Source organism: Pleurodeles waltl, chromosome 4_1, assembly GCF_031143425.1.
Source record: "Pleurodeles waltl isolate 20211129_DDA chromosome 4_1, aPleWal1.hap1.20221129, whole genome shotgun sequence".
Classification (NCBI taxonomy): domain Eukaryota; kingdom Metazoa; phylum Chordata; class Amphibia; order Caudata; family Salamandridae; genus Pleurodeles; species Pleurodeles waltl.
The window spans coordinates 195,515,669-195,537,499 of record NC_090442.1 but is presented as its reverse complement, the minus strand read 5'-3'; the positions used below and the strand labels follow the sequence as shown (position 1 = coordinate 195,537,499).

The window sequence follows — 21,831 nt, the reverse complement described above, 5'->3', positions numbered from 1 at the left end:
ATTTTGGCGGAGGGTATATTTGTCACTGTTGTGACAGAGTAATCCGTCCGCCGAGTTCTAAATCAGGCCCTTTGTCTTTTTTTACTCCTAATTCATCCTCTTTTTTTATTGGCACACACCAGTATTTCAATTAAGGCCTCCATTCGCCCATCCTACTATTCGCTATACTTGTGCTGTCCCGCAGATCAAGCTAAGGATCCCAAATTATTTTTTTTGCCTCCAATTTCCAATTTCTTCACATATACATAGTGGTTTAACATTTTCAATTTTTAATTTTGTTTTTTTAGGTGTATACACTTTATTAATCTGCTAATGGTGTTTAACATTCTAAACAGCTGCGGACCTCTTTGGGTCTGCAGGCCACAGACCTTATCCAGTACAAAAGAACATGTCAATCAACGGTTACAGAAACTGAGGGGTGCGAGGACAGTGGTGTTGGACTGGTAGATGTAATACACTTTACAGACATAAATTACATTATTGTCTGGGTAAAGGAGTGATGTGCTTCAGTACACCTTTCTATATAAGTGCTTCAACTGGTGCAAAATGTTCAAACTGAACTGTTAGGATATGCTACAAAGTCTGACAGAGAATTGGTATTACACCCCTCCATGAAACAGCAACAACATTCACCCCAACTCACAAAAGTTGGCACATTCACCAAGTAGTACTGTATCTATTGACACTAATGACAGCACACCTTCACAAGCTGAAATAGAGTAGTCTGCAACTGAAACCTCAGGGGCACGTGGAAAGTCCCGGACTACTCTGAGTGCTGCGAGGGCACGCCCGTGGTGGATTGTGCACTTGACACATACTCATCCTTTCATTTCCTTGCCTCCTGTTACTCTCCTGTGGGCGAGGAGCCCTTTGAATGTTTCACATAACAGCTGAATACCCAAATAAATGGCTCAGTTGTAATTGCTGTAACAGTAGCAGTTACCCTCCCCAACTCAATGATACTCATAGTTTTAGGAATGTTATGTCGAGCCCTGTGATTTACATGTCTCTCTTTCATAACCTCTCCCCCCCCCCAGCCCCCACGGTACTGTCTTGGAGCCAGTAGGGGTCATGGGGGGAGGGGAGGAAGCTTGGACAGACTGCACCACACATTTATTCCATAATGTTGATTATGCATTTAAGCCTTCTCTCTGGCCTCTCCCCCTGCTTCCTTTGCCACAAGGTGCCAGTCAAGCTGACAATGCGACAAAATCTAATGTGCTAACGGACTCATTTAGACTTTGTTGGTAGTGCAGTTTTTTGATAGTATAGCAAGGCCCTTAGTATCAACCTAGACTGATATTGCATCAGCTAAGTGGAGCCAAAGACCGTGAATACTTACTTTACAATGTAGTGGTATGTAGGTGTAGTGGATACAATATTATTGTCATATGATGTACCTCATACTAAATAATGACTTACCACTGCAAAAACAATTGCGCACCCTGGCGCTGTTTCTTGTTAGGGGTGATTGACTGTGAGTAAAAAACACAAATTGAGGTGATAAGGGTGTGAAATGGGTGCAAGCAGTTTTTGTGTGTCTTCTCTTCATTATTACAACTGGTAAACCAGGGCAAAGACTGCCCCCCAGCACAAGTGTCATCAGCTGGAGGATGTCTGAGCACCACTTTACTGATCCCATCTGATCCGGACCCTAGGAGTTTCTTACTGGCCAGATTCACAATTACACAGTCATTTGCCATCCTCAGCAGAGAGTAACTTTTAGCCTCCATCGCACACTGCAAACTACAGAACGACTTGTATGTTTACAGGCAACATTCTAAGGCTGCTCAAAGAGAGAGTGCACCTACTGCAGTAATGTGAAAGTAATAGGCGCCTTCTGTGCCTTTCCAACAAATGAGTTCACCAGGAATAATAGGCATAACAAAAATTGTGGGATAGTGCACAGGGGTTTCTACTCTGTGTGGAATAAACAAGTTGTTTGAGATTGCATAGAGGCGCTCCCCACTCATGTTGCAGAGGCAGGAGCCGAGGACAGAATCTTTGGTGCACAAGTCCACAAACAGTTTGTCAAGACTCTGATGAAGTATTTCTGAGTGACCTGGACATAAGGATTTCTGTCTGACCAGTGTCTTGAGAAACAATCCTGCTTTAAGCGCTCCAGGTGTACATCGGTGTGTTCCATCCTTGCAGGTTTGATGTGCGCCAATAGATGTGGTCTGCAGCCAAGCATAACACTAGTCAAGTAAAATAACTCACAACTACAAGTTAAAGTGCATGAGTCCTAAACTCCAGTTAAGAGTGGCTCCCTGCACTACACCAGCACCCCACTGGCATGGCATCTCTTAAATCCAAAGTTGAATCACCTCTCTAATTATTTACGACATTGACTCCATATTTACTACATAGGAGAGTTGAATAAATCTTAGACTTAAAGGACACTATACCAGTAAGGCATTTTAGTAGTACCTTGTGTGACCCATACCTTTTACTAATGCGTGAATTCACGTGACCTGTCTCTTTCCAGTGATGACACTGGTGAAGTGGACTCTGGGTACCCCTAGGGTGCCCTGTTTTCCCTACAATTTACTGAGAATAGCCTCTTCGTCAAGATACCTTAGGCAGCCCCAGTGCTGTAAATATACGCCTAAAGTGTTACTTGCAGTGGTAATGACACACCACAAAATCTCAAGTGCAGGCCAGAACATCAGTTCACATGTGCACAAAATGGTTCTGTACCAGCAGGAGAGCAACATGCATTGGGCAGTGGGTCTGGGAAAGCATGGATCACCAATGAGGTGGTGGTTTTGTTTCTCTCCCCTTTCAAAGATGTTGCTGTATAGAATCATTCAGGCACCCATGATGGGCCTTCTAAATTATTCACCCTGACTGTTACTGAGAACGAGGCCGAGTGCATCTCCAGTGCAAGGCTCAGCTTTCAGCTGCCCGCCAGGCGTCACCAAGCACCCTGGATTAGAGTTAACCCTGTTCATCACTCTGCCACCTGACAACCAATGCTGGGCACCCCATCGCAACCCCATCACAACAAACCCATGCCTATCTCTGGTGGGGACAGTGGGTCCTGAGATGTGGTCTAGTGGTTGGGTTATGGAATTCTCCACTTGACCAAATTATGTGAGATGGCAACTTCTGCAAGTGAAGCCATCAGAAACAAGCAGAGCTCTGGCACAACCGGCTGTTTAGAAATATGGGCTTGTTATTCACACCGACGCACCTACCTCTGGCACAACTCAGAGGCACCAGTTAGTTGCACCCCACTGAGCTCACAACAGCACTCTATATAACAGTCTTCCACTCAACGGCCACACATAAGCCACTAGGCAATCGCCCACCTTACACCTAGACATGTTTGTTTTCATGTAATATTAAGTGAATGAACCAAGTAAGGTAAATATCTCGGAATCACACGAAGAGCTATTTGTTCCACGGGACCACTGTTGCAGCATATTAGAAGCACACTGGTCCTCGTGCCCATACAGGGGTTTCCTTATATTATTTGAAAGACTCCAAGTAGTGCCAGGATCTCTCTACCTCCAGAATACAGATAGCTCCTGGAAGCTGACAAGGAAGAGTGCTAGGTATGTTGACATGACAGTCACTTTCTTACGCTGCCCTGCAGGCGGGCTCAAAGGCACCTCTGGCCGTGCACCACCCTAGACAGGTCCGACTGGTTCGGCCTGCTCACCGCTCCCTCCCTCGCTGGCTCCGAAGAGCAGGGGCTTAGAAGACACATATGTCTCGAGGCTCCTCAACAAGACAGGTCCATGACATCAGCTCAGCAGAAAGCACAGAGAGCTCAGAGGATTAACATATCTGTTATGGAACGTGGTGCACAATGTACGCCGAGTCAAAGTAGTGAGCAGTGATAGGGCCTACATGGCGTGTCATCCATTTTGGTGACAATAACATGATCACTGTTGTGTCAGGCAATAGCCAGAATGGTACATCTTGCATTTGTAGTACTGCTAAGCAACACCACTATGGCAGTGAGCACTCTTATATTATTTGTTTACTAAATTTCTCTTGCTCCAAGCAAAACACACCACTGGCAGCTCCAGATTGCTCCACCTTCAAAACAAACATCCTGCAGTTGCCAAAGGCTGACTTGCTGGCAATTCTGGTAGCTATATTTTTAAAAATAATTTTGTAGAATTTGACAGGTGTCTGGAGGAAGAGCTTGCCTTGAAGTTGTGGGTGACATGGCTGTACGTGCATTGTCCACTGCATGAGGGACGATCTCCAGGGGATGAGAGTAGAGTCTGGGAGGTCTGTGGGCAGGGTGATTCCTCCCACAATCTAAGAGAGAACAGGAGATTGCACTGTGGAATAGATGGTCTGGGTTTTCAGGAAGTGGTTGGTCTTCGTAGGGGCTTGGCTTCGATCACCTCACCTCGGATCACCTCTTCGCTTGCTTGTAGAATTAAAGGAAGAGGCTGATGTAGATGCCTGGAAGGGCTTGACACTTGTGATGAGAAAGGGGCAAAGTGAGCCAATTGCATTCAATAAATCAGTTTTCAGTTTGGGATTGAAACTTGTCTCCATTAATTTGGAAGGACTCAATATCGGTCAGCAGAAATGTAAGACATACTGCTGACACCCATGATTGGATATGATGCATGCACTATCCTAGAAGGTGATTACCAAATGCAACAATACTTTAAGGTACAGCAGTAAGAAAGGGTGATGGCCTTTCTGGTCAGTAGGAGACACAGGGCTTCCCTGTAGAGGCTGAAGATTGCTGGGGAAAGTTAGCCTAGCGGATCCTCAGGTTATCAGAAACAGCCATGGAGGCTGAAAGTGTTGTGTACATATCGTAGACACCAGACTGAAAACTGGGTAAAATGCCACTGTCTTCTAGATAGCACTTAGGCAGAGATACTTTAGATGACAAGGAAAACAAACTAGCTTGGTATGTACGTGCCGACTAGACCTGACTTCAAATCTGCATTGAGTTGTGCAGGTTACGTATTATCACACTAAAGAAGACATCACTTGTGTGCTGAAATCAGCTCACACCAATGCTGTCCAGATCCGTCCACATTGGGCACTTCTAAGAGTAGGCTCATTTTTTAAAAACAAACTTTGAGTTTTATCGCATTTGAAAAGAGGCAAACTACTACCAGAAATGGTCATACCAATGTACTCCGTAAGTATATAAAAATTAGCAATGAAATCTGCATATCAAGTAAGATGTTCAACATCTTGTAAATAAAAAGTGCAATTTCGTTATCGACATTGATAGTCATTGAAGACATTTTTTCCAGAGAGATGCTTTGTTAACACGTAACAGTACCGTACCCCCCCACCCTAACTCTAGGAATAACCTCATAATGACAGAGAAAAGATTTGGTCACTTTTGGGAGCGTTGCATATTAGGTGAAACTGAACTAGCCATGTTTAATGAAACCTCGAGTTCCACAGGTGCACACAGGTGGCCTGAAAATATGCTTGTGTAACTCCACACTGACACACCTCTAATGTTCACACTCTAGAACTACTAAAAGAAAGCTCAGACAGATCAAGAAATCAAATGTACTTAGAGACCACCATCACTAAGCTCACCCTGAAACAGTCCTGGGGTGCCCCTTCAGTCACCGAAACACATAACATCACACTCATAGAGAGTGCAAGAGCACCTTGATGTGTCGCTGAGGCGCACGTTCGGGTATCACTGCAAGTAAGGTCACACTGATGGAGTGCTGGTGTGCATTCTTTCTCAGCTACCAACAGGATTAACCTCACAAAGATGGAAAGCTCAATTGTCCAGTAAGACATCTTTGGGAGTAAGCTCACACTAATGGAGAGCTCACAAGTACATGCCGCTAGTAGTAAACTCACCATAAGGATATCACTGACAAGCTCACATTGATGGATAACTGATGTGCACTCTCACCTACCAATAGGAATAACTTCACACTGATGGGAATCTCAAATGTATAGTCATCCAACACTAGGAGCAAGCTCTCACTAAAATATTCACAATGTGTAAAATCAAACACACTTAGAGTAAACTCACACTGATGGAGAGCTCACAAGCACATTCAGATGCTGCCAGTAGTGAACTCACCATGAGGCAGTGCTGAGGTGCATGTTAGATGACGCTAGTCGTAAGCTCAGACAGATGAAGAACGTGAACATTCAGATAATACCAGAAGTAAGCTCACACTGAAGGGCAGCTGATGTGCACTGACAGTGACAGCTGCTGTGCACACTCTGAAACAACTTGATGTAAACTCTCAAAGAGCTGATTTACACTGTTATCGTGTTATGGGGCACAGCGCTTAGCACTATGATAGACGAAGAAGTGTGAGAGAGAGGCACACATTTTATGTTCTGCAGTAAGCTGCAGCTTTGATTAGCCATGTGGTCCCTTTATAGTATTTCTTGTGCACTTAGTCAGCTTGGCTGGTCACTGCACTGGGTTGCCCATTCAGAGGTGTTTTGTTTAAAGTTTATGGTATTGACCCATTTGAAGTAAGCTGACACAGATGGGCAGGCGACATACACATTCAGAGCTACACTCACAGCTGTTAGCTCACAGTGATGGAGTATTATGGTGGATTGTGGGATATCACTCGGAAGAGGACCGCATTGCTTGGTTGCTAGCTGAGCATGATATGACATATGATATGACCTCTGGTTTAACCCTGCTTCCTCTCTTTCTGCAGTGCTTGCCTGCTGGCTCACCCTGTGTGCAGCTGAGTCCCTGCTCTCCTGTCCTTCTCCCTGCACCTGCAACAGCAGTAGCCTGGAAGTAGACTGCAGCGGCCTAGGGCTCTCCACCATCCCCTCGGACATTCCCCCTGAAACGCGCACCCTACTCCTCCTGAACAATAAGCTGAGCAGCCTACCCAGCCTGGCCTTCGCCAACCTCTCCGCCCTGCACCGCTTGGACCTCTCCAACAACTTCCTAGACCAGCTGCCCGCAGAGGTCTTCGGTGAGCTGGCCAACCTGACGGAACTGCGCCTGCGCAACAACAGCATCCGCAGCCTGGAGAAGGCTTTGCTGCAGCGGACTGTGCTTCTACGCAGACTCGACCTCTCACTCAACGGGCTATCGCAGCTGCCCACTGGCCTCTTCGATGACCTGCCGGCCCTCCGTCTGCTCTCTCTGCGCTCCAACCGCCTTCAGAACCTGGACAGAGTGACCTTCGAGGCCTTGGTCAACCTGCAGCAGATCCAGCTGGGGGACAACCCTTGGGAGTGCGACTGCAACCTGCGGGAATTCAAGCACTGGATGGAGTGGTTTTCTTATCGAGGTAACCTGAGCACTTTCTAACCTACTGATTCTTACACAAGTCTCAGTGGAGGTCAAAAGGCGTCTTGGGAGGAGGCTAGGACAGGCCTAGGTGAACCTTAAGAAATGTCGGTGCTATGGTACCTCTAGGGCAGCTGGCTTTAGACTAATGAGCTATAGACAACTAGCATGGGAGATTTGCATGATGTTTCCATCTGACCAAAGGTACATATATCAGTGAAGAGGACATGGTCTGAAATACTTGTACTACAGCAAGCGTGCTGCTTCTGTTGAGGCCTCTCAGAGTCAAACGCCTGCATGAATCTATTGTGCCTGTTCCTTGTAGCCGAGAAGTGGAGATACCTTAGACAGATCTCTGTTGATGATAAAGCTGATGCATACAGGGGTGCACTAGAATTAATATTATTATTATTATGTCTCTAGCAACCAAAGACAAAGCGTCATTTTTTAGATCTTCTACAGACATGTTTCAATCAAGTCGTGTGTTTTAATACCTGTTTTAATGTCTGTGATTTTTCATGGTTTGTTCTAAACTTTAAAGTACAGACTTTGAAGTAATTAGAAGACACTTAGGCCCATATTTATACTGTTTTAGTGCCGCAATTGCGTCATTTTTTGACGCAAAAGCAGCACAAACACAAAATTCAGGCCCATATTTATACTTTTTTAGCGCCGCATTTGCGCCGATTTTTGGCGCAAAAGCGGCGCAAACTTACAAAATACAATTGTATTTTGTAACTTTGTGCCACTTTTACGTCAAAACATGATGCAAATACGACAGAAAAAAAGTATAAATATGGGCCTCAATTGTAATTTGTACGTTTGCACCGATTTGGGGTCAGAAAACGACGCAAATGCGGCGCTAAAAAAGTATAAATAAGGGCCTTAACCTATAAGACTTCATTTTCTTATCGGAATGAACCAGGGCACGTTTTGTACAAGAGTAACGCTGGAGGCTTATAGTCAATGTAAACACTGCAGAAGCACAGATGTGGAGACATATCAATACATCACCTGCAAGAGCTAGCACTAATTCACCTGTGGTAACACCTAGCTCTAGTTCATAACCTAAAGCAGCTAGCACCAGGTCACTTACCGCAACAGATAGAGATAATGCATCACCTGAAACAATTAGCTTGACTTAACCGCCTGTAAGCACTACCACTAGTTCATGACCTGTAACACCTGACAGTAATTCACCGACTGCAACAGCTGAGGCTAGTTCACCTCCTGCAACAGCTAGAGCTAGTGTAGCACCTGAAACAGTGAGCTGTGATTAACCACTTGTAGGAACTAGCTATAGTTCACCATCGGTAACAACTAGGGATACATCTACTGCACCAGCTAGAGCTCCTGCAGCACCTAAAATAGTTAGCTCTGCTTAACTACCTATAATAACTAGCTCTAGTTCATGACCTAAAGCAGCTAGCGTCAGGTACCTTACCACAACAGCTAGAGATAAGGAATCGCCTGAAACAGTTAGCTTGACTTAACCACCTGTAAGAACTAGTTCTCAACCTGTAACACCTGCCAGTAATTCACCGCCTGTAACAGCAAGGGCTAGTTCACCTCCTGCAATAGCTAGAGCTAGTGCAGTACCTAAAACAGTTAGCTCTGCTTAACCACCTGTAAGAACTAGCTCACCATCGGTAACAACTACGCATTGTTCATCTACAGTGCCAGCTAGAGATAGTGTAGCACCTGAAACAATTAGCACTACTTTCTCACCTGGAACAACTATAGCTAGTTCACCTTCTATGGCAAATAGCTTTTAGCTTACAAACTGTAACACCTATCGCTAATGAACAACATGACACAGCTACAACTAGTTCACCACCTGTGACAACTAGCACTAATTCACAACCTATAACAGCTGGAGCTAGTTCGCCACCTGTGACAGCCAGCTCTAATTCACAACCTGTAACACCTAGCTCTAATTCACAACCTGGCACAGGTGGAGTCAGTTCACCACATGGAACAGGTTCTGCTAGCTCACCACCTGTAACACCCAGAAGTAGCACAGTAAAATTAATGGAGATGTGGAGTGAGTGAATGGTGAGAGAGGAACAGAAGAAGAGAAAGAGATAGTGGCAGTGTGTGCGAAAGAGAATGAGAGAGAGAGAGAGAAAGAAGGGAGGGAGAGAAACTGTTTCTATGTAAAATATATTTAATTTTTAATCATAATGTGTGACATTACCGTGATTTTACAATAATGGTTTGGGGAACCAAATCAAATTAGGAATAAAGTGGCTGAAATATTTGTTTGGTGAAAAATTCACTGATACTGAAGTACCCATCAGAGCTGCAAGTATTTAGAATACCTGACAGCTGTTGTTTCTTTTCTTGTTAGCTGAGGTGGCATTCTCTGGTGGAATTAAGATCTGATCATCTCTTTTCTTTCCTGGTGCAGGGGGCAAAGTCGACGAACTGCAGTGCACATTGCCCAAGGAGCTACGCGGGAGGGACATGCGCATGGTTCCCATGGAGATGTTCAACTACTGCACTCAACTGGAGGATGAGAACAGCCCGTCAGTTGTGGATCGACCAGAAACTCCTTGTAGCAAGAGCAACATTTCACCACCGGAGTCCAAGGCGGACCCCGTGCCAGCCACAGAGTGTCCGCAGAGACAGAGGTACCGGCCGGTGAGTGTGCGGCGTGCAATTGGCACTGTCATCATCGCCGGTGTTGTGTGTGGCATTGTGTGCATCATGATGGTTGTGGCAGCGGCCTACGGATGCATCTACGCCTCCCTCATGGCCAAGTACCACCGGGAGCTGAAGAAGAGGCAGCCACTTATGAGCGATGCTGAGGGGGAGAATGAAGAGCAGAAGCAGATCTCATCTGTGGCTTGAAGAAACTCTCCTACAAGATTTTGTGTGGGGCAAGTGATATCATCTCTGTTCCAAAGGAAATGACTAACGAGCAGTCGCGTGGCACTGCTGCCCTGGTTCTAGATTCTCTTGGTCATTCCTCCTTCTTTTATTTCTTGGAGGCCTCTTCAGTGCTCCAGATTCAGCCTCACACTCTCCCGGCACACACTGGAACAGGACAGCATGCCTCCTCAAAATCATCTCAACCACAGGTCAACAACAGTAGCCCACAACACTCTGAACGGTACAGCTGTTTACGGTCACCTTTTACTGCCAGATCTACCAGGTTCACATCCATCCTTGGTTGGCGTGGCTCAAGAGTTGTCCTTTTAGGAAGCTGCCTAGGGCGTTCTGTTTAAGATAGGATGCAGGTCTACATCCAGATCCATGTGGTCACATTTATCAACCATAACACCACTATTGGGGCTGGAACATGCTGCTTCCTACATAAGCTCTCATTGAAGAAAACATAGTTGGGGAGCAGCTGGAAGGAGTACAATGAGACTTGATTCCCCCTTCATGATGTATACAGAGAGGTATGCAAGTAGCTGGTTATGGGGCAATCTTGCATGCCTATGAAGCTTAGTGCCGTGAATCTGTCTCCTCTTCCCAGCACTACGCTTCATTAAAAGGACAATGGCAAAAAAACAACCAAAAAATGTTAACCCATTCCTTTTGGGATGCAAGGATATTAAGGTAGGGTATTAGGTGGAAGAAGAACCTTCTAAATGTTTTGTGTGTCACAAGGAGGAAAGGGCTAATTCTGTCATCATTTGCAAGGATTTTGAAAAGCCCCGATCTATAGAACTAAGACCTCAAGCTTTCAGTGCTATATCACTGGTACTCCCTGTATCCATGTATTACCTCCCTTGTTGTGCCTCAGTTAAACTTCACTCATGCACAAGGAACGAGGAGACCATCTTCTTTGAAGAAAAACATGCTGCGAGGCCCCACTGACTGCACCCCTTCCTCTTTTGTCACAAACACCAGACTCACCATGGTTCACAGGACATTCCATGCCCTTTTCCTCATCGGAAGAACATCTGGGTTTACTTTATCATTTGAGACATGGTAGCCATGTCTGAAATGAACTTGTTGCATTTCTAAGATAGATCTGTACAGAGATAGAACTCTATTTTAATTGCAAGGTCACTGTAAGTGTTGGAAAAATTGCAGAGCTGGGACAGTACGTGTGAGGGGTATGGTTGGAAAAAGATGGTCAAAGATCCATTCAGTCCCATCCCTGCATGACCTGCTTTCCTCCAAACAAAGCGAATACTGCTAAAGTAACACATTACTGTCTTTTCTCTAATGGTACGAGAATGTTTTTGTGTTCAGCAAGATATTACAGTGAAAATCTTTTGTATTAGCCTTGCAGGAAGATGACTCCTGGTCTCTTGGTTAGCTACACAAAATAGGTGATATTTCCTAACTGGTTGGATTGTTTTTCTTCTATTGTTTTGTTCATTATTTGAAAATTTGTCTAATTGTTTTTAGAAAATGCTCCTTCCCTGAATATCAAGCAAATTGTTTTATGAATTTTGCATCTGCCAGGCAGCATTTGGTATCAAGGGAGGGACAGGAAGGTGAAAGTCCATAGTTAGAATGATTATGGTCATCAGTGAGAGGAGTTTAGCGAGGTTGGCTGCCTGGAACATTGCCCTAAAATGTATGCTTGATAGCATGCGTTACATAAAAGGTGTAGCTATAAAAAGGTTTTTTGAGCAGTTCCATGTAGGTAAAGAAAAAGGGACGATGCTCTATACATGTAAATTGATAGTGTCAGCTGATATCCATATAAATTTACTGCTTTACATCTCAACATCCCTGTCCAGTTAAGTGGCTCACTGTGGCTCTTCTGTGATGACTAGCGTGTGGTATCTCAGATCCTGGCTGTAACGTTAGTTGCATTAGAAACGATTTTGATGTCTTAAGCAAACACTGATTTAAAATAGCGGCTTGATGAGTAATGGAGGATGCAAGTAAATAGATAGGAATTTAGTGATTTGCTTGCAGACAATAAGAAACGTTTCCTCGCACAAGTAGAAGAAATACACTTTTTCCATCTGGGCAGGATAATGGGTTGTTGGAAGCCTCTGTGAGGAACTTGTTCTGCTACACCACACTTTGGGACCATAATAAAGTTTGTTAGTAATGATAAAGGCTTCTATTTCTTGAGGTAGTACTTAAGGCCTAGTAGAATCCACTGGTGGTACTGTCACCATAGTGAAAGCATGTTGGGTTAAATTCCATGAGTTGTTAATTATCTGGATTTCACACTAAGGTGATTTTCTGTTTGCATCTATCTCTGATTTAGACCTTAACCCAAAATGCTGCCGTGACTGAGGCCCAGCTCACCATAACATTTTCGCATGTCCCTGCAGGAAATACGTCTATAGTGTGTGGTAGTCAAAACTCTTATCCAGGTACTCAAATCAGTGGCGCTCTCTCACCTCATAACACAAGTCTGTTCGCTGTTCCTAAGGAGGAGTTTAGTATATGCAAGTGCACTCAAATAACAAATAGTTTTTTTCCAAAGTCACTTTTAAAGTTGGCCGAAATCCATTTTCTAATGGCTAATATTCTGGAGCACTGTTAAGTGTGCAGTATCATGCTATAATGACTTGTTCTCTTGAGAAAAGGCAGAGTCAGGAATGGTCATCAGCAGGGATGTGGCATTTAACAAAATATCTGCTTGTCCATGGGACAGGTTGCTATATACATCTACTTGCTCTGTATAAAAATCTACTTGTCCCTCTGGTACCATGTTTTGCAGCGACAAATTATGGCAGCAATCTCATTATATAAGAGTTTTGATGATGGCCGTTCTGATTATGCCAGGGCTAATACTACAGTAGGACTTGAATACTAGCAATTTCTTATTTTGCCACCTGTCCACAGTTCTACGTACTAGGGCTGGAGGAAGAAGTAAACAACATTTTCAGGGTTGGAATGCATGGAGTCTGTGTAAACCTACAAACTTGCATGTTTTAAAGATTTTCACCAGCTTTTCTGGAGGGGGTTGGGACTAATTGTCACAAGGACACAATAAGCTTGAACACTTGTTGTCCTTGACCACAAACAACATGTCCTACAAGTGCTGCTGTGTGCCTCACCATTATGTCACACAGCCACATAGTGTAATAGACTGAAAGGTTTCAAAGGTGAGCCAGACAACCTTACAGAGGTGATTTCCAGTTAATCAATGAAAGCTGTGCACTGTTATAATCCTTTGAGGGTTTTTGTAGCCTTCCCAAGACAAGTGAAGCAACCAGAGATGGCTTTATTGCTACTGCTTGGGAGAGTAGGTATGGGTGCTGAGTTGCCAGGCTGTCCTGGAACACCCATGCCATGTCTGTCTCTCAAAGTCATGCACCCCCTGAAAATCCTTCCATTGTTAGCAGACCTGTAGAAGTTTAAAAAGGCCTGGTCCGGCCTGTTCTGACTAGATTTGATTTCCCCACGAAAAAAACGGATAAAACTGGTCCATCACTGCTCCCCACATGTAGCCTGGTTCAAAAATCTGCAGCACTGCCTTAAAAGTATCCCCAACAACCAAACACCAGAGTTACACCAAAACAATGTAACAGTCCATTTGTCGCCCGGCGGTTCTTCATGCAACTCAAGGTCGCAGCACTACTCCAGTGAGATTTAAGGGTTTTTGAACTAAAACTTAATGTGTTAGCAGAAACATGATATTAACAGGTGTAATAAACTACTAATGTAAAAGCCCACGTCATAGCCCTACACAGCATGATGAGCTAGGAAGTTTGCATGCAATACAATATCTTTAAACGTTTCTTTAAGAAGAAAGGGAGCCCAGATTTCAGAATACATACTTGAACACTAACTACAAAGTACTTTTCTATCCAAAATGTAGGATAGTTAAGGTGAAGAGACAAATCAAAAAAATAAAAATGCAATTTTTTCCTGATTTTGCCAGCACAGTTATTTTAGGTTCCACAATCTATGTAGGTCGTATGTCTGAGGATTATATATGCAACGCTGTGTCACTGACACAAAAAATATTGTACACATACTTCGGACCTTGAATGAGATGCAGGCTGCTATTACTAAAAAACACTTGGTTAACTATATACCTGACTCACTTGAAGAAACTCCTCCTCCCTCTTTTGTGGTCCAGAATGACTATGACTGTTGTGAACCCCCAGACAAGCAGGCTTCTCGGCAATCTTATAGTTTTTTTGAGTTGCTCAATGGGGAGTGGACTGCATGTCTTTGGTTTCCAAGTCTAGTCTTTGTTGTTACACCTTGATACCTGTTTAATGTCCAAAGATAGGAAACATAAGGGTATACGGTGTGAGAAAAAACACGAAGTGGTTCACACCAAGTGAAAAGAGGCTAAAAGAGGAGAGTTTGATGACACACTACCAAGCAGATCACTTCTTAGAGCAAAACTTACGATAGAGAGCAGTGGATCAATTTAAGTAGAAAAGGCTTGAGTTTGATCAGTATAATGTGGTGAATTAAACTGCCTTGAATTTGGATGCCCTCAGGTTTCCCCACCTTACTAGTACAAACATGAATGCCCCTGCAGAATGTGAAGAGGGGGCCTTTAGTCTCCCACATTTCACAGATATTCATTGTTCTTGGGCTCAATGGGGCCCCTCCTAAGGTTGAGGGCCCCCTAAAGAGTGGGGCCATACCTGCTCAGCAGAGGCTGGAGGAGCCAGGGTTACCCCCTGAGTACATTTGGATTCTGATCCCAAAGGACATTTGCCCAGTGTAGTCCAAGGTTTAATGGTCCATCAGACTATTGTATCAATATGATTGGATAACTGCTACAAGCTGATGGACTTCCAATGGTATCTCCTCTCGGTTATACTTGATGTTCTGCTGCCTCCTGAAAGCCCATCTTCTCTCCAGTGCAAAGTGAAGTTGGAAACCTTTGTAATTTGCTGACTTTGTTGGAGACAACATTGGATACACACTTCCTTCGGCCAGCAGCACCTAAGATCAGTCAGGACTTTTCGTGTGAGTGATCCAGTTAAATCATGAAGTTGGTTTCAGGCCTCTGGCTCCAACATTTTCTTAACATCAGCTTCTCTTAGGAAAACCATGGAACTAGCAGACTCTGCAGAAACAATAATTTCCCAGAAACTACTTGACATCTTTCGGTTTTAAGGGAAAACCATCCTTGTTACAGGAAGTGAAAAGGCAGAAGTGTGTCCGAAGGTAGCAACCCTAAGAGCCACAGCTGGAGTCATGAGACTGGACTATGGGCAAGGCAGAGTGAGACTTCCCTGCGCACTGGGTGAGCAGGTTCTATTTCCACCACTATTAAACCCTTTAAAAGAAGACGTGGGATGATTTACACACAGGGAAATACATCACATAAAGATAATTGAATTTCCTTCTAGATACTGCGTTGCATTGGGAGACTGAGAGCCTACTGTTAGGCAAGGGACACCAAAACAAAGCTGCAAACCGTGTTGGATATTTATCCCATTGGGCATTCCCTGGGCAGGCTGGAACCCTGTTTGGCAAACAGGGAGGAGAGAATGGAACGAAAGAGAGAACTAATGGAAAGAGAAAGACAGGCAGGAAGGGAAAGCAACTGATTTGAATATTATTTGCTGCTAGGGCTGCATCTGGTTCCTGGTCTGGCCCTGGAAGCCTTCTTTCATAGGGTGACTACCTCACTCAAGGTTATGACAGACACTGACCCTTTCACTTACAAATCATTGTTTTCAGATGTTTTAGTATAGATAGTTTAATGGAAGCAAAACAAAACTACTGCGCCCAGCATGCATGAGGGAATCACATGAAAATTCAGGACTGGAAACTATCCTTAATGACCTGAAAGGCAGTGACTTCAGAGCATGGGTAGGCTTTCTTCTGACCCAACGAAAAGTGACGCCCGTTCTCCCGTTCTCCCACCCTCAAACCAATATTACCTATGTACAAACACAATGCAATGGGCAGATGCTATTGTTCATAAAAAAACGTACTACATACTTAGAGATGGTATGTTTCTCTTACTCTATGTTTCTAAAGAACTAAACACAGTATAAGTGTCTATGGAGCATGAGCTCTCTCTCTCTAACCTTAAGTAGACAACCAACCAAACTCAACACAAGGGGTCTGTGAAGCAGGATCCCTCTCTTACTCAAAGTAAACTATCAACCTAAAAACATTGTGGAGATTAAATCCTCTCTGACCCTAAGCTTACTGTAGACCTGTATACAGTGTTGGTACCTCTGAAGCAGGGTCCTTGTCTTACAGTAGGCTTACGATCGGCAAGAAGTAATTGGTCCTTACAGTGCAGATGTTTTCTTTTACTTAACGTTTGCCACAGAACCCAATGCAGTACTGACACGTGTAGGAATGTCACTTTAGTCTTCCACAAAGCTTTCAGGAAAACCATAACCTTATTTGTGCCTACAGATAAAACACTTCTAGTCATGTTTGCAGTTAACATAGGATATTGGAAACTGAATACAGTTCATGTTTTTCTGATTAAGTGATTCAACTAATCAAAAACTTTCTCCAGAATAGACATTATATTAATTATTGGGGGAAGAGAAAACTACATCTTCTCAAACATAAAACATAGCTATTTCATCACCCAAGACATTACTGATCCAAATGGGACAGTGTTTCCTTTCACTCAAATAACCATCTCTTCTAACCCATGTACAATATTTGATCGCAAGAGTTCCTGCACACCAAAACACTGTTTTTTTGGAGATTACCTAAATAGATGTGTGTTACTTTTCACCGAAACGAAGCCTTTTCTAAGCTGAAGACACTAGAGAACTCTATAGGACCAACGTCCTAACTCACTCAACAAAACTCTTGCGTGACTGCAGACTCCTTAAGTCCCAATGGAGCAAATGTGTTTCTTTTTTACTGATCAACACTTTTTCTTGGCTGAAAACACCAATGCTGCCTTTGGAGCAGCGCCCCCTCACCCAAGTGATTTTTCTACAGTGATATAGGTTCCTGTAGAACAGATGTTTCCTCTCACAATAAAAAAAGCTTTGTACTGCGTGAAGGCCCTTATGACACAATGTAGTTACTTTTGGGCCAGGTGTAACCATTCACCACGCTGTTAAGCAATTGTCCTCAAACAAGAAGATTTTACAAAAAAGTCTGTAATGTGAAACACTTGGTCACATATTCGCCTGGGACATAGAACTTTAAGGGTTACCTAGACCTTAGTGTCCTTAGTGCATCCGGTGCATTTCTAGATCTATTTGTGTCTCAGTTTACCATCCAAAGGTTGGAGAATCGTTAATGGTGTGTCAAGGTAGCAACAAGGGTTTCAAAATATATGAACTGGTCACGTTTCCATTATCCAGAACCTCAAATGTACTCCTCCCAGGAATAGATCCCCTCCTTTCAGCATCCATCTAAAAAAATAGATTAATTCACATTGTTACAAGCTTTTAAAAAAATAACGACTATATGTTGAACTGCCCCTCTTGTGACCTTGGCTCTCTGAATTCTAAGGAATCTAAGGAATCTCAGGATTCTCACAAAATCTACATGGCTTCTGCAAACAATACTACGGCGGTCATTCCAACCCTGGCGGTCCGAGACCGCCAGGGTTGGGGACCGCGGGAGCACCGCCAACAGGCTGGCGGTGCTCCCATGGGCATTCTGACCGTGGCGGTACAGCCACGGTCAGTGACGGAAAACCGGCGGTGTACCGCCGGTTTTCCGCTGCCCTGGGGAATCCTGCGCCGCCATGGGGATTCCGACCCCCATACCGCCATCCTGTTCCTGGCGGTTTCGGCTGCCAGGAACAGGATGGCGGTATGGGGTGTAGTGGGGCCCCTGGGGGCCCCTGCAGTGCCCATGCCAATGGCATGGGCACTGCAGGGGCCCCCTAACAGGGCCCCACAAAGATTTTCAGTGTCTGCAATGCAGACACTGAAAATCGCGACGGGTGCAACTGCACCCGTCGCACCCCTTCCACTCCGCCGGCTCCATCCGGAGCCGGCATCCTCGTGGAAGGGTGTTTCCCGCTGGGCTGGCGGGCGGCCTTCTGGCGGTCGCCCGCCAGCCCAGCGGGAAACCCAGAATAACCGCGGCGGTCTTCTGACCGCGCAGCGGTATTCTGGCGGCTCCCGCCGGCCCTGCGGTTACCGCAGCCGGCGGGAGTCAGAATGACCCCCTACATGTTCACAAGACATTCAGAATAAAGGCTTTTTCCACACAGTTTGTGGGAAAAGATATGTTGATTTATGAGAAATATTGTCTGACAATTTTGATTGCAGACCAATGGACGTGTTTGTGAATGTTTTAAATATTTATTTACAGTCAGCCACAACTACTTTTTTCAAAAAGTTAAAGTAACCTACTTATCCTTATAATGTGATGGAAAAGCTTGTTTATCTGGTTACTTGATGAAGTTTCCATATCACAGAATTGAGAGGCACTCTAGTACAAGATGGCTGCCATACTGCTTGAGAGATACATTTATAATACTCGGTCTTTGCCTGTGGATCTCCAGTTAAATTTGAGTAGTTACAATATGGTAACATGCATTCTTGATTTGTAAGATCCATCCTCTTCTTTATGAGGGTTTGTTCTATCCTGGTCAAATTGAACTACTCTCTGGTTTTTGGACATGGCTTGCCCTTGTAGAATATTTACTGTGCTGTGCACTGTGCTTTCAATTTGCAGTCGCGTTCCATGCTTTTTTCTGCAGTGGCCATTGAATGAACAGAAAGCAACTTGCAGCTTTCTGGATCCCCTTTACACAAAAAACATTCGTTAGATGTTGTGAGGTTTTGAGGTCCATGCCTACAGTACCCTAGCACAAACTTTCAGGCATGACATTATAGCAACCGCAGGGTGACACAGTGGTTGGATCTGTCATTGCAGTGATAATACTCTATTGCTGCTTGCATTTACTCTACAACTTTGTCGTAGTAGTACATGTCCCTGCATGCAAGAACATCAGGTTAACCAGAAGCTCCAAGAAATTGTGTGGTTTATATGACCACAAAGTCAAAGAGCAGACAGGCTGGTCTGAGTAGTCCTGCTGGAGAATCACATGACATAACCTTGAAGCATTATGGCACATCTACTTGATGTAACCCAGCAGTCCTGGATTAGAGACCCTGGACATCAATCCCAGAGAAAGCACTGACCTTGAGAGTCACAGTGGAGACAAGCGTGACCTGAATGAATGGGAACGGCAGAGGGAAGAATGTGGTCCGTCAACACTACTTGTTTATATTACGTAGATTTTTGTGACTTGTAGTAGCATTTATGATCTCTCCAGTCCCCATTTCCTCACAGCCTTGACTGTGCAGATAAGCACAACAAGATGATTGAGAGAAGGGGCTTGCTACTTATTTACTCACTATCTTATCTGTGCTCTAAAGTCTGCCAGATCGCAGTCACAAAGAGCCCAATGCCCTCTGTGGATTAGAACTATTACCAGCTGGGGGCAGTCGTATGCCGGGATCTTGGCTGACACATGACTGACTGACCAGCAGAAGAACTTCCTATCCGAAAATATCCCTGTTGCTTTACAAATCTGTTCGTAATATCTGCAATACCCCTGTAAGCTGGAAAGGAGGAACGAAGCCACGACGTCTGGTAGCACTTCTGTTTGACCTCTTCTGTCTCCTCTTTTCCACTCAGCTCGAGACCCCCTTTTCCTGAGTATTTGAGCACTTTATAAAACACAAATCATCATTAGTTTTCAAGTTAGGATGTTCTGCTATTTTGCCTTGTTAAAGCCATAGAGGAAAAGTCACCCCTGCTAACGAGAGGACCCTTTTATCTTATAGGCACAGCTAGCATGCTGGCCACATGTAAAGCACATGCCACAAAATGAGTTGCCTCTAGGCTCTTAAATAATAGACATTTTCGTTACTCATAAGAAGGGTACTCATTTTATCAACAGCAGGTGGATCACAGGACGAGCATTTGAACAAGGGACTATTAGGGTTGTTACAGGCGCTTGCAGGTGCCCCGTCAACTATCCTGTATTACTGTGCAGCTGGAGAAACAAAGGTGTAGACACATGGCTGCTGTCAAGGAGCTAAAAAACCACATAACTCCTCCACCTCGTCAAGGCTGAAACACATTCCTCTAGGAGGGGATGTGACCTTTTGAGTGTTGTTGGTTTTTTTTTTTACCTGTCTGCTATCTACAATCATTGTTTGTTCTGCTTGCTCTCTGACCCATTGTTTGTTATGTCTGCTCTCTGCGCCCAATATAGTGTATCTTGACTGTGCTGGTGGTGAGGGTCTTGGCCAGGCCCCATCAATGAGCTGCAGCGGCTCCCATGCCCCACAGTCTCGCAGGCCTGCTCCTGGGGGCTCTCGGTTTTATTTTTTGCTGTTTTTATGTTTGAGACTGTTTGAAAGAGAGCTGTCATTTTGTCCAACTGTTTCCTGCCCTCCCAGCAAGAGGTGAAACAGTTTTTAATGCTGATGTTATCGTTCTGTGTCCGAATGATAATAAAGATTGTATTTCTGTACTGTTCTGTGGTTGCTTCATCAATGGCTGTGTTGTGTCAATGATATTTCACCAGCAGGCATCGCCTCACCTGACAGTGTACCCAAGCTCTGCATCAATAATAATATTCCACCAATGCATCATAAAATTATACAAATAATCCTAGATGAGTGGGCCAGAAAGTGAAAATATCCTCTTGCCCATCCAAGGAAGTTTCACAGAAGGACTTTCAATAATCAACCATTTTTCACTTTTCCACATAACATGTATACATTTAGCCCAGGTATAAAAGTGCCTCTGTACAATGCATTTTTAGATGTTTCATGAGCAATCGACCTAGTCCCAAAATACCACCTGTGAGGGAAATCATCACCTCTGGGCATTGATCGTGGCCTCTTGTCCCCAAGTCAACTGCTGTATATCGGAACCACCTATAAGATGAGACTAAGGGGGTCATTCTGACCCCGGCGGGCGGCGGGAGCCGCCCGCCTGGAGGGAACCGCCAGAATACCGCTGCGCGGTCAAAAGACCACCGCGGGTATTCTGGGTTTCCCACTGGGCTGGCGGGCGACCGCCAAAAGGCCGCCCGCCAGCCCAGTGGGAAACACCCCTCCATGAGGATGCCGGCTCCGAATGGAGCCGGCGGAGTGGAGGATGTGCGACGGGTGCAGTAGCACCCGTCACGAATTTCAGTGTCTGCTAAGCAGACACTGAAATTCAGGGTGGGGCCCTCTTACGGGGGCCCCTGCAGTGCCCATGCCATTGGCATGGGCACTGCAGGGGCCCCCAGGGGCCCCACGACACCCCATACCGCCATCCTGTTCCTGGCGGCCGAAGCCGCCAGGAACAGGATGGCGGTATGGGGGTCAGAATCCCCATGGCGGCGCAGCAAGCTGCGCCGCCATGGAGGATTCTACAGGGCAGCGGAAAACCGGCGGGAGACCGCCGGTTTTCCCTTTCTGGCCGCGGCTGAACCGCTGCGGTCAGAATACCCTGGGGAGCACCGCCAGCCTGTTGGCGGTGCTCCCGCCGACCCCGGCGGGGTCGGAATCAGGCCCTAAATCTAGAAGGGAATAACAGCAAAAAACTATACAGCAGTAAAAGGGTCAAGCAAAGTTGCCTTTTGGCACCACTCCTGCTTTCCCTGTATGTCAACGGCCTCTATCAAGAACTTTAGAAAGCCACAAATTACTTTCCAGCAATAAAGAAATTTGAGATCCTGGCATCCCTGTATGCTGATGTCTCACTCCTGGTCTCCAAAATCCCCAGAGGTC

The 21,831-nt window shown here is 44.9% G+C and overlaps 2 protein-coding genes across 6 annotated transcripts in view; one reads left to right on the top strand and one right to left on the bottom strand.

Annotated features, from left to right (window-relative positions):
* The window catches only part of LRTM2 (leucine rich repeats and transmembrane domains 2), a 72,303-nt gene extending 58,259 nt beyond the window's left edge, over positions 1–14,044 (top strand). For 3 of the 5 annotated variants that reach the window (XM_069228083.1, XM_069228086.1, XM_069228084.1), the window contains exons 3-4: positions 6,651–7,241; positions 9,651–14,044. In XM_069228083.1, the coding sequence (XP_069084184.1) occupies positions 6,651–7,241; positions 9,651–10,093 (1,034 nt within the window). In that variant the 3' untranslated portion in view covers positions 10,094–14,044. The remainder of the gene's footprint in view (positions 1–6,650; positions 7,242–9,650) is intronic. The other 2 variants (XM_069228085.1, XM_069228082.1) reach the window with 1 other exon arrangement.
* The window catches only part of CACNA2D4 (calcium voltage-gated channel auxiliary subunit alpha2delta 4), an 861,469-nt gene that overhangs the window by 286,878 nt on the left and 552,760 nt on the right, over positions 1–21,831 (bottom strand). The gene's annotated exons all lie outside the window — the stretch shown is intronic.